General features: G+C 46.3%; 1 protein-coding gene across 1 annotated transcript in view; it reads right to left on the bottom strand.

The window, feature by feature from the left end:
- Positions 1-3,154: 3,154 nt before the first annotated feature.
- Positions 3,155-12,274, bottom strand: part of LOC109320768 (1-aminocyclopropane-1-carboxylate synthase-like protein 1) — a 19,930-nt gene continuing 10,810 nt past the window's right edge. The window contains exons 8-15 of the mRNA XM_019551025.1: positions 11,081-11,158; positions 8,813-8,913; positions 7,794-7,883; positions 5,526-5,571; positions 5,226-5,367; positions 4,488-4,630; positions 3,953-4,106; positions 3,155-3,736 (exon numbers count right to left, since the gene is read on the bottom strand). Of these exons, the coding sequence (XP_019406570.1) occupies positions 3,441-3,736; positions 3,953-4,106; positions 4,488-4,630; positions 5,226-5,367; positions 5,526-5,571; positions 7,794-7,883; positions 8,813-8,913; positions 11,081-11,158 (1,050 nt within the window). The 3' untranslated portion in view covers positions 3,155-3,440. The remainder of the gene's footprint in view (positions 3,737-3,952; positions 4,107-4,487; positions 4,631-5,225; positions 5,368-5,525; positions 5,572-7,793; positions 7,884-8,812; positions 8,914-11,080; positions 11,159-12,274) is intronic.

Below are 12,274 nucleotides of genomic sequence, written 5' to 3'. Positions count from 1 at the left end.
AAAGGAGAAGATAAAGAGCCTTGTATTTTCTACAACAGCTAACATTGTATTTTCTGTAACCTAGTTGTGTTCTCTTCCTCACCCCGATCCCTCTAATGTTAGTCCCTCACTCGGACGATTTGTGTTTCCCTACTGGCTTTTGTCATCTTTTTGGATTCACAATCCTAAACATCTACTAATAAAAGTCAATCTGTTTAGTGCGCCCAGCAGCTTCAGTCAAAATTCTAATTCTCTATAAAGAACTGACTGATCACATCTATTAATACCTTCCAGCATAACAATCCTGTGCCATCTCATCTCTGCACATGGGATCCTAAATGACCCACCCCTAGGTAAAAAAAAAAATAAAAGGTGGAGAGGGACACAAAAGGCACCCAAAGTCTCTAGCCTACAGGTTAAGGGTGGGGAATGAAGACCTCGAGAATGCATACTGAGCCTATGGCTTGAGGGAAGGTGGAATCAAAGGGAACACTGACCTTTCACAGGGAAGGAAGTTGAGGCGTCTAGCACAGGAGACACAGAGACCCCATAGCAGGTGGAAGATGGAATGAAGATATAGAAAGCCTTGAAGTGAGAGGTGCAAAGGAATGAAGAAGCCTCCATCGTATGCAGAGCTCAGTCTACAGAAGCTAATGAGTGCATCTCTTTCTCTCAAAGTATTATACCATCAAATCAGTTACTTTTATTCACATGCAAATTTCTCTGGAATGTTCTTCATTGCCCATTTCTTTTCAACCAACCAGTATAAGCCATTTCAGGGGGTCTTCAATAAGCATCAAGCATTTCAGTGGCATCTCTTAGGTCAGAGAGACTTTTGTTCAATCAGACCCAATGGGAATTCATACTGCCAAACCCCTTTTAACAACAGCTTCATAGCTATGTTCTCTGTTTCTGAGGACAATCAAGCTATGATTCCAACTACATAAGATTTTGTTAGATGGTATTTAAAACTGAAAAGGACTTAAAGCTGGATTTGGGCCTTTGCATCATCCAACTCTCCCTTTAGGCACCTAAATGCAACTTGTCCACTTAAAGGTTGATCGTAGGAAAGTAGGGCTGGAAGGGACCTCACAAGGTCATCTAGCCCACACCTCTACTCAAGAAAGGATCATCTCAACTCACCCATCCCAGCCAAGTATTTGTCCAAACTACTCTGAAAATTTCTAGGGATGGAGATCCCACAAGTTCTCCAGGTACCCTGTTCCAGTGCTTGACCACCTTCACACAGAAAGTTCTTCCTAATTGCCAACCTAAATTTCCTCTGCTGCAGATTGAGGCCATTGCTCCTAGTACCATCCCCTGCAGCCACAGAGAAAAGCCCATCTCTATTCTCTCTATAATCACCCATCAGGTATTTGGAAACTGTTATCAAATTCCCCCCCACCCCCCAGTCTTCTCTTCTCCAGACTAAATACACCTAAGGCTTTTCAGCTGCTCCTCATAAGTCATGCTTCCCAGACTTCTAATCATTTCTATTGTTCACAGGCAGACTCTTTCTAGATATGTCCACATCATTCTTGAAGGGCAGGGCCCAAAACTGGAAACAGTACTCCAGGTGAAGACTCACTAGTGCTAAACAGAACAGAAGAATCACTTCTCATGATTTACAAGTGACACCCAAGTATGCTGTTGGCATTTTTGTTTTTTGCAACAAGAACACATTGTCAGCTTATAGTTTACTATAACCCCCCAGGTCCTTCTCTGCACTAATGCAGCCTACCCAGTCATTCCCCGGTCTGTGCATGCAATTATCCCATCCCAAGTTCAGGATTTGTTCCTGTTGAATCTGATTATGGACTATTTTTCCAGTCTATCCAGATCACTATGGATCTTAGCCGTACCTTCATCTGCAACTCTACCCAACTTGGTGTAATCCACAAATATGCTAAGCACACACTAAAAGCCATCATCCAAATCATTAATGAAGATGTTAAACAATACTGGATCCATGACAGACTCTTGGGGGACTCTGCATGATCCTCTTTCCAACTAGACATCGAGCTATTCATGATTAGAGCATGATGGCGTGTTCTACTGTAGAAGCTCGCTCTTTGTTTTGTGAAAAGAAAATATTGTGTACTAATAACATAGAATTTAGTCAGAATAACGTAGAATGTTGCCTTTCCCTTGAGTCATTCCTTCATCAGACCCTAGTAAGCAATGCCATGCTGGTACAAGCTTGATTACTATTAGAAGTGCAAATGAGCAAGTAATAAAGAGCAAAGATCTCTTGCATAGGCTACAATCAAAACTAACATTCACTTTGATGCCTGGACCCAGTTTGCTCTTAGCCAGCATTAATTCTGTTGTAAAGGAAAATATTTTTTCCTCGTCTCAAAGGAAATTAAGTGCAGCAGAAAATGCTTTATGCTAGTTTACCAACTGAATTACAGATTACTGTCATTACACAGAATAACTGGCCTGTCAGAACTTTAAAAAAAAAACCCCTTCTTTAACTGCTTTGAGTATGGTAAAAGGCACAAGCTTTAGCCCTGAAGATTTATATTTATCCAAAAAACATATAGCTTGAGCAAAATCAGGCCATGCCTCAGTTTTTGTTGCAATTCGAGCATGTATACTCAATGAATCTCTCTATCCTTAACTTCTGTTGTTGGCACTGTCTGCTAAAAAACTATCAAACTAGTTGTATTGGTGTTTTTTGATATAACGCCAGGAACTGGACTGAGATAGCTGAAGCTCATTTTACACAAGGCACCAAACAGAACATGGCTGAAGAAAAGCCTGTGACTCTGAAGTGGAAGACTTCATTCAGCCTTCTCCTTTGATGTCTCTCTTTCTAGCTCACACACCACACATTAAATGATCTGTATATGTACTCAGTTATCTATCCCTCAGCTGAAGAGTCAGCAAAACCTCACAGGAGTCCTGTCTTAGAAAAATAGACATTTAAGCCCCGTGAGGGGGAATCTCACATTTCATGGCAGGCACTTGATTTTAAGTACCAATGCATGTCATTTAAGTGCCTTCCTCAAGAGACATTCATCTGCTGGAGCTGAAAAAAATTAGTTATCTATGAACATCTTGCAGGGGCTAGGGAACATATAACAGGTTAAATAGCTCAAGATTCTGTCTCCTTAGAAAGGGTGAGAGAAAATAAGCCGCAATATAAAAAAAGTGACACCAAAGACTGTTATAAGAGAATCAAAAGCTTATTCATTAGAAATGTCATATAAAATACAATGATGTCCAGGACAGGGTTCAGCAGTAGAAGAGAGTCCCAAATCCCTTACCCAAACCCAAGGGAAGAACCTATACAGTACAAAGTAGTGATTTCAGAGAGGAGGGCAAGGGAAAAGGCTTTAAAAAGCAATTTCCTTGCTATACAGAAGAGAGCTCTTTTGCTTCAAGTCACTGCCAAGCAATTAGGGCCCAGCATCAATCCCTGCTCAGACGTGCCGCATGAGGAACAGAGGCCACTACTACTTCCCCACCAGTTTACTGAAAACGTCATAGATCTCTGGCTTCTCTTGTGCAAACTGTTCTGCTGTGTTCTTCTGCAACCAGTCAGATGAGCGCATCTGCTGCTGCAGAAGGCCAATGAGGTCACCGAGATTAGAGCCACCAGCACAGCCTGGTTCCTGATGACGGGACACAAAGATGACTTCATCTGTGCTGTCTGCTTTACCCTCTTGGTCTGATTGGCAGGGCTGATCCCTTTCCTCGGCCAATATCTCACGTTCCCGCTCTTCCAGGACCTTACGAATCCGTTGCATGCCTGGAGTGGTTAAAGGGCAGAAACAACCATGGATTGGGACAAAGTTGCAAGAGTCTCAAAATCCCAGCTGGGTCTATATAGACTTAAGATATGAGAAAGAAGAGAAATGGAAAAGGCCAGGGTTACAGAGTAGCTTGGAAAGGGGAAAAGATGTAGGGAAGAAGGACTAAAGCTGGAAAGGCTGGGGAAAGATAGGGGATGGGAAGCACTGCTCACCTAACTGAAGTCGGTGTGTCTTGTCAGCAAAGATGATGCGGAACCAGCCGGGCTCACTACACTCAAAGGCTTTGCCACAGGACAGCAGGACTTTGTTACTGAGAAAGCGTCGCCAAAGCAGCATCTCCTCCTCAAATGTTCCTGTCCTAAGGTACTGGGAGCAGCAGTACAAACAGGCAAGAGGTTGGTAACATGCAAGGCTCAGTGATTCTTACAGGCTGTGATCCCTACAGAGTTTGGGGAAATGGGGCTCGGAAGTAGCTGAAAACCCTGGGAACTATAGCTATGGTAGAATAGGGGTAAGAAGAAGGAAACACCTTCAGAGGTGTTACATAAGGTCACAGCAAGAATGAAAGGATATCTACAAAAGGGTCCTTTGCAGGGCAATTACCAGAAAACTTACATATCTCCTTTCCACTCATCAGGAGGACAACATATTAATACATTTGTTACAATTCCAAATTCTACTCCACGATCCACTGTGCATGCATCTGGCCCAGCCCCAAGAGTAGCCTTCCTTCCTGAGACTACTGACCTTTCGAAAATCAATCCAGACAAAGAAGCCTGCATTACGATTGAGGAAGGGAACTCCAAGGGTCTTCAGTTCATCTGTCACATAGGTATGGGCAGCTTTTAGACGGGCATGATTGGCCCGCAGATACACTTGATTGATCCAGTCTAGCAAGGGGGAGAAGACAGAGGAATTTCACAAACTAATCAAGAATTCAATTCCACAATGGTTTCAGCCCTTATCATCTGATAAGTGGATTGGGATCAATAACATCTTTATCCCATCTCACCCCATCCCCTTCTTTCCTCACCCTTACTTTTATCTCCTCTGCAGAATGGCAGAAACACTCTTCAAAAGGTTGGTGTCCATGCTGAACATCATTCCCTTTCACCTTCCTGTGGGAGGTGCCCTAGACACCACAGATTCTGGGTTGCTGAGCAGAGCAAAGCTAAAGATCTGACTCAGTTTCTCTCTTCCCACACACTTACACCCCTTTGTTTTTGCTCAACAGACCATGCACAACAGTGACCACTGCTGTGCAAGTAGCCTTCTCACGTGTCCAACCTGTTACTTTAACTCTGCTGGCTATAAACCCTTAGAATTGTCAGCCACATCTTATATGCAGCCCGAGGATTAAGGAAGGCTGTTAAGTCACCTGCTTCAGGCTACAGATTCCTTGGGAACATAGGGAACAAATCCTCTAAAGTCCTCAGATAACAAAGAATGGTAGATGATCACGTGTGAAACCACTATCTGACTCACCTCTGTCTCTGAGCAGCTGTGCAATTTTGTGCTGGACAGGCCCACAAACCCCATGGAAATAACACAATGAGGCCACAGCATTGGCGACATCTTGGTTCTCTGTGTACAAAGTGCCAAACCGAATCCCAGAGACAGCAAAATCCTGCCAGAAGCACAAGCACAGATTACGCTTCTACAAAGAAATGTTGGAATGCCAGTACCATCACCTTGCTCTTTTCAGTATGGGGCCAAGGCCTCAGGAGATACCAGGCCAACTGTACAGTTATGTTAGATGCAGCCTGCCTGGTACATAGCACTCACCTTGCTTATCCCCCACATCACATGAGTCCTCAGTGGATCAGGCAATCTGTGAGTAAAAGGGTACATCAGGGTAGTTAGAGTCATGGGTACTCAAGTTTTTAGATCAGCAGTGCAACATTCCAGAAACAAAAAAGCAACATTTCATGAGGCCCAACAATGCAGCAGGAAACCTGGGTCAAGTAGCACAAAATCACATCTATCTACCATATTTTCCCAAATCCAAGATGACCTCCCAACAAATAGATTCTATACAGGGAAAATAATTAATTTGTTATAATTTTCCAAGTATAGAATAAGGTGATTGGAGGGTCATGTTAAATTCCTCCCCCCTCACTGCTACAACAGGGAAAGAAGCCCCATCTCCCCTTCCATGCTCCTCCACTACTTGCTGCCCCTGCTGCCTGCCCCCATGCCTGCCTCCCCTACCACTTGCCCCCACCAGTGATTTCCTCTCAGCCACTTATCCTGAAGTGGCTCCGTCTATCCAACAGTGGCAGCAGGTATGGCCCCAGCCCCCAGAAGACAGTGGCTGTGGGTCACAGCCATAGCCACAGCAGCTCCCCTGCTACTGTACCAGCTCCCCCATGCTCCCCTCTTCTGCTCTCCCCCCCACCCCCATCACCACAGCCTCCCTCAGACTCCCCTCACAACATGAGCCACCCTAGCCCCAACCTCACAGCAGCTGCCTGCCCTGCGTAAGTAGTTAAATCCAAGACAAGGGGGTTTATTCCCCATATTGAATATGAAGGGAAAAAAACATATCTCGTTTTCAAGTAAATACAGTATTTTTAAAGCCACTACAGGAACTAGTTTTAGACATTTTTCAATACTTAACAGCTACGTTTTGTTGCAGATCATGGACAAAATTGATAGAGAAGCACATACAAATCTGCACATTCAATCTCTTCAGTCTCCGCAGGAGGAGACTGAAGGGGGATCTTGTGGCTGCCTACAACTTTATTAGGGGCCACCAGCAGGGACTTGGGGAAAGTCTGTTCACCAGGGCCCCCCTTGGAGTCACCAGGAACAACGGCCACAAGCTGAGGGAGGATAGGTTTACGTTAGATATTAGGAAGAACTACTACACTGTAAGGGTGGCCAGAGCCTGGAAGAGGCTTCCCTGAGAGGTGGTGCTCTCACCTTCCCTGGAAATCTTCAAGAGGAGATTGAGTAGGTACCTGACTGGGGTCTTACGACCCCTGCCACCCCCAGTGCTCCTTCCTGCCCATGGCAGTAGGTCAGACTCGATGATCTGTCTAGGTCCCTTCAGACTCATTGATTCTATGAATTCTAGAAATCAGGGGCCTGATATTAGAAAAAATAAAATGAATTTCTTCATTGTTGTCTTAACATTTCAAAGAAGACATTTTCAGGGCAGAATTTAAGACATTCTCTTGCAAAAATGTTGTGAACTCAAATTCAGTAACTTAGGGCTAACACAGGACAGTAAAACTGAGCAACTGACTTTCATTGTCCATGCAAGTAAAACATAATATAGAAACAAAATCAATGAAGAAAAAGAAGATCTTTTAAAAAAGCTATTAAACAACATTTGTAAGAATTTTTTTAAATGAGCTTTGTAACAACCGTCTCACTTTTATGCTGTATTTAATAAAGCAAATTCCTAGTTCTGCAGTAACGTGATTCTGCTGTTGTGAAATCTGATGGTTTAAACCAGATTCAAAAAGGGACTGGACAAATTTTTGGAGGAAGGATGCAACTGTAGTTATTAAACACAGGAGTTCAGGGTACAGCCTCTGGAGGCAGCAATTGAGAGGAGAGCATGGGAAAAACCCTGGTCATGCCCTGTTCACTCTTCTTTTCAGCATCCATTTTCTGCCACTGTGTGACACAGGATACTGCAAGATGGACCTGTAACATGACCCAGGAAATGGCAGTTCTCTTATAATAAGTAAGCAATGCTAAACACCAGCCTTTACATACACCTATAGAACCAATGGGACAGGACACCAGTGTTTAGAAAAGAAAAAAGGCAACACTCAGCAGAAAAATGAGCTTCTGTTTCAACCTTCTGGAAGAGTCACAAGCAGTAGACTAAAACACACATTTAAAAGTATTTTCAGGTAGAATAGTTAAGATTGTTCTTCGCTGGCAACCTTCAAACCATATAGACTAGGAGGATCTGCAAAGCAATCGTATGAGATAGACCCAGCACCTGCTGGGTCACAATTCGAATCTTAGGCATAAACCCCGACAGCAAGTCGCAGTCTTGTTGACAGGTGCCTAGGGAAGTAGAGCTGGCTTTACCTGTCCATCCCTAGAACACTGTGGAAAATGGCTGATTCATCAAAAACTGACAGCATGTAGATCTCATCTACTACTACATGCAACTCATGCCTGAAATGAAAAAAGAGAGAGATTATGAGAGTACAATACCACAAGTTTGTGCCTGAAAAATCAGAGGTAGAGTCAAAATTCTGGGGAGACTTGCTTTCTACAAATAATGGGGCATCCAAATTTTGCCCAATCAAGGGTCAGAGAGACACCTTCTCAGAAACTTAAGGGCCATGTAATGTATGCATAATATTGGAGCAAGACCCACACAGCTCATTTAATCTCTCTCACCACAACCATGTCAAAGCTTGCAGTAATTTCTAATTCAGACTTACTTAACCTAAAACTAATTTTTATCATCACTTGAATAAGCTATAACATAATCCACCTAGAAAAGATAGGAATTGGAGGTGGTTCAAGCACCTACTCTGAACACCTTCAAGAGCAAATTGGATGCTTATTTTGCTGGGATCCTATGACCCCCACTGACTTCCTGCCCTTTGTTGTGGGGGGCTGGACTTGATGATCTTCTGAGGTCCCTTCCAGCCCTAATGTCTATGAAATCTATGAAGTTAGAGGGAAGAAGCTGATTCTTGTGAAAGATGGAATTTCACCTCTCTCTGCTTCCCAGTTTGTACATACAAAACAGTTGTGGGGGAGCTAACTCAATTTCCTACAACAGCTGGTGTATCTCACCATATTCCTATGAGTACCTGACAGATTTAGTAATTTAATGCATTTCATGGATGACCAGGACTGACAAACAGGTATGACCAACACCCTTTTACACAACAGCTTAGCCAATCCAGGGATGATGAAATGGCTACATGGTGTTCCATCCCTCCTCCCATTCTTCAGCTCTTTCCTCTGTGACTCAGAACAGATGTTTTTTCTGGTATACAGGATATTCAGAGCCAAACAGGCTGACTAGTACACCTGACTTGGAAAACTACCTCTGACCTAGGTCTCTTCAACCCTTCAAGCTGACGCACCTTTTTGCAAAGTCCAGATAGTCACGTAGCTCTGCAAGCGAGTAGATGTCACCTAGAGGATTTTGGGGATTCAGGAGAATTAAGGCCTTTACAGCAATGCCCTATAAAACAACCACCAACACAATATTAGAACACTTTGTTGTAAATTTTCAGCCCCCCTTCTGCTAACATAGCAAGACTCCTATTCATTCTACAAGAACTCACACCTCCACCATGCACAACAATGTATCTCACCCCAATGACCTGATCTGACCATGCATAACAGGGCTGTGCGAAATTTCACCAACCGTTTTGTTTCGAAGCTGTTTTGACATGTTTCAAGCTCGAAACAGCGAAATTGGAATGAAACAAAATGCATCGAAACAGCTCCAAAACAAAATGAGGGCATTCAAACCGTTTCGAAATGTTTTGAGTTTTGAAGCAGCCTGGTGGTGGGAGGCAGGGGAGAGCCAGGGCTGCACTTCAAGAGGCTCTGCAGCCCCATGTAGCATAGCTCAGCTCAGCAGGGAGAGCAGTCCCTGCCTTCCACTTGCCAGGCTGCGCTCTGATCGGCTGGCTCCCTGGGGCTGGCAGAGCTGATTGGAGCACAGCGTTGGTTCTGTCCAGCTCATGCCATGGGGTTGCACTCCAACTGGCTCCGCCAGCCCCATAGAGCTCAGCCTGGCAGCGGTAGGCAGAGCACAGCTCTGTCCATTGCTGCGCTGCACTCCAATCAGCTCTGCCAGCCCCCTGGAGCTCAGCCCAGTGGCAGGAAGCGGAGCGCAGCAGTGACTTTGTTTACCTCCTGCCACTGGGCTGTGCTCCATGGGGCTGGCACAGCTGACTGGAGCACAGTGTAGACTCTGTCCACCTCCCACGCCAGGATGCACACTAATTGGCTCCACCAGCCCCATGAAGCTCATCCTGGCAGTGGGAGGTGGAGCACAGCCTGGCAGTGGGAGACAGACAGAGCCAGTGCCACGCTCCAATTGGCTCCGCCAGCCCCATTGAGCTCAGCCCGGCAGCGGGAGGCAGACAGAGCCAGCGCTGCACTCTGCCTCCCACCACCAGGCTGAGCTCCATGGGGCTGGTGGAGCTGATCGGGGCACAGACTGGTGGCAGAAGCAGGCAGAGCTGGGGCTGCGCTTTGCTTCCCACTGCCGGGCTGAGCTCCATGGAGCCCAGTGCTGGGCACCGGCTACTGCCAGCGCCAGTCCCAGGCAGCAGTGGCAGCCTCCCATTATCCAGTGCAGATCCTGGGGCCCGCACCCTGGGAGGAGTCCAGCACAGCCCCGCAGCCCTCCCAGGGTTACGGGCCCCCGGATCTGCGCTCAGATGACAGGAGGCTGCCGCTGCTGCCTAGAGCCAGTGGCAGCATCCATCTTCCCCCGCGCTGGGTGCAGGATGTGCCCAGTGCTCATCCCAGGCAGCAGTGGCAGCCTCCTATCAGCCGGTGCAGATCTCAGGGCCCGCGCCCCCAGGAAGTGTCCAGGAGTGCAAGTCCCTGGATCTGCGTCCAGATGCGAGGAGGCTTAGGTTGCCTCTCCCATCTGAGACCAGCGCTGGGCACGGGCTGAGTCCAGCACCGGACAAGATTGTTACTGCCACAGCTTGAGCCTTCTCTCATATGGAGCACAGATCTGGGGGCCTGCACCCCTGGGAGAGCTGCTGGGCTGTGCCAGACTCCTCCCAAGGGTGTGAGCTCCCAGATTGGTGAATCAGATGAGAGGAGGCTGCCACTGCTGCCTGGGACAGGTGGCAGTAGCAATTTTCTGTGGTGCTGGGCACAGCCTGAGCCCAACACCAGTCCCAGGCCTCCTCTCATCTGGCACAGATCCGAGGGCCTGCACCCCTGGGAGGAGTCCGGCACAGCCCTGCAGCCCTCCCAGGGGTGCAAGCCCCTGGATCTTTGTGCTGAGTGCAAGCTTCCACCGACCCCCGCTGCCCCCTGACAAAGATCCTCTCACACTTCCTCAGTATACAAGAGAACCTCTTGTATCTGGTATATGAGTTTAAGATAAATGGGAAGAAATCATTTGTGAAGGCAACTAGGAATGGAGTGGGCAAGCCAGGACTCTGGCTGCCTGTTCACAAACTCCAAAATGTGCCTTAACAGGGGGACACCAAAGTAGGTAACAGCAGAGCAGAAGTACAAGTGGAGGGGTTCAGAACCTACAGGAAAAGCTTGCCCAAAACTCTTGTCTCTCTTTTGTACCTCCAAAATATACACCACTTCCTCTAGCAAACACTCTTAAGAGGCCCAACAAAACCAGACTCAACCACATTTACCTCTGCCCGGGCATCCTGCAAAGCCTTTTCTAGCTTGTCCACTGTGAGTTGAAAAGGCCGAGTGTTTGTCCCAGTGATCTGAAAAGGACCCAAAAGATAAAAAACAAGTGCTGTCTACAGAACATATTATGAACCATATTCTCTGCAAAATTTCCCAAACTACAAAACACAGCAATTACTTAGCTTCCATTCTCCCATTCCAAGAAAACAACAAGGAAATAAATAAAAATCAAAGAAACCCTGCTAATGGATCACACAGAGATCTTCCTGTTATTCTAACCTGTTATCCTATTCCTCACCTAAATTAGGAACACCTTGAATTGGAAAGAAGGGAGTTTTGTTTCTGAGGCTTATTCTAAATTTGTTTCTGTTTTTTTTTGCTGCGTCATTACTGCATGTTTCTGGGAGTGGGCAATCAGAGCATAAACCTGGAAGCCAGAATTCTAATCCCACCTTGGAATAGGTCTGTAGTCCTGAGCAAGTGAATTAAAAAAAATAGTTTCCTTAACCAGGAAATGGGATAATACCTGAAGGCTACCACCTAGGTCAAAGATCAGCAACCTTTTGTCTGCATGAGCTAGACCCCTTGACTGCAGGCTGCAAGTCTTCACTCTTCCCCCTCAGTCTCCTAGCACCCTGCTGCCTACATATAGCTTTGCTGCAGATTCCTGGCCTATCTGCAGCAAGCTTAAGCCTAGGCATGCCCCAGAGCAGCAGGCTCTGTAGTGGAGGTGATGAGCAGAAGGCATAGCTCCATACCTTTGAACCCCTGTGTCAGACTGGACCTCCATGACCTAGATCTAGCCTGTGGGCTGTGGGTTGCCAGCCCTTGGCCCAGGTTGTTCTGAGGACTCTTTTCAGAGCATGAAAGTACTGAGTCAAAGGTTTTAGTCAGGGAGTACTGTTACTGTGCCTTCCACCAATACGAGGGGTGCACTGATAGAGATTTTTTGGGCCAAAATCAATGACTGATTTTTAAGAAGCCATATCGACCAATACTGATATGATTCCAATATGCAGCCAGGCAGCTTGGAAACCAGTGTTGGGCTGCTAAGTCTATTGTGGGGGTAGGGGGGGTCAGAGCATAATGAGGCCCCCATGGTGAGGGAGGGAGCAGGTGCTGCTCAGCTGGGGTGGGGCACAGGACGGAGCTGCAAGCAGCTTGTCCGGAGGGCACAGAGATGGCTCCCACCC

This window comes from Crocodylus porosus, unplaced genomic scaffold, assembly GCF_001723895.1.
Source record: "Crocodylus porosus isolate Cpor-Errol unplaced genomic scaffold, CroPor_comp1, whole genome shotgun sequence".
Taxonomy (NCBI): domain Eukaryota; kingdom Metazoa; phylum Chordata; order Crocodylia; family Crocodylidae; genus Crocodylus; species Crocodylus porosus.
This window is presented reverse-complemented; position numbering and strand designations above follow the sequence as displayed.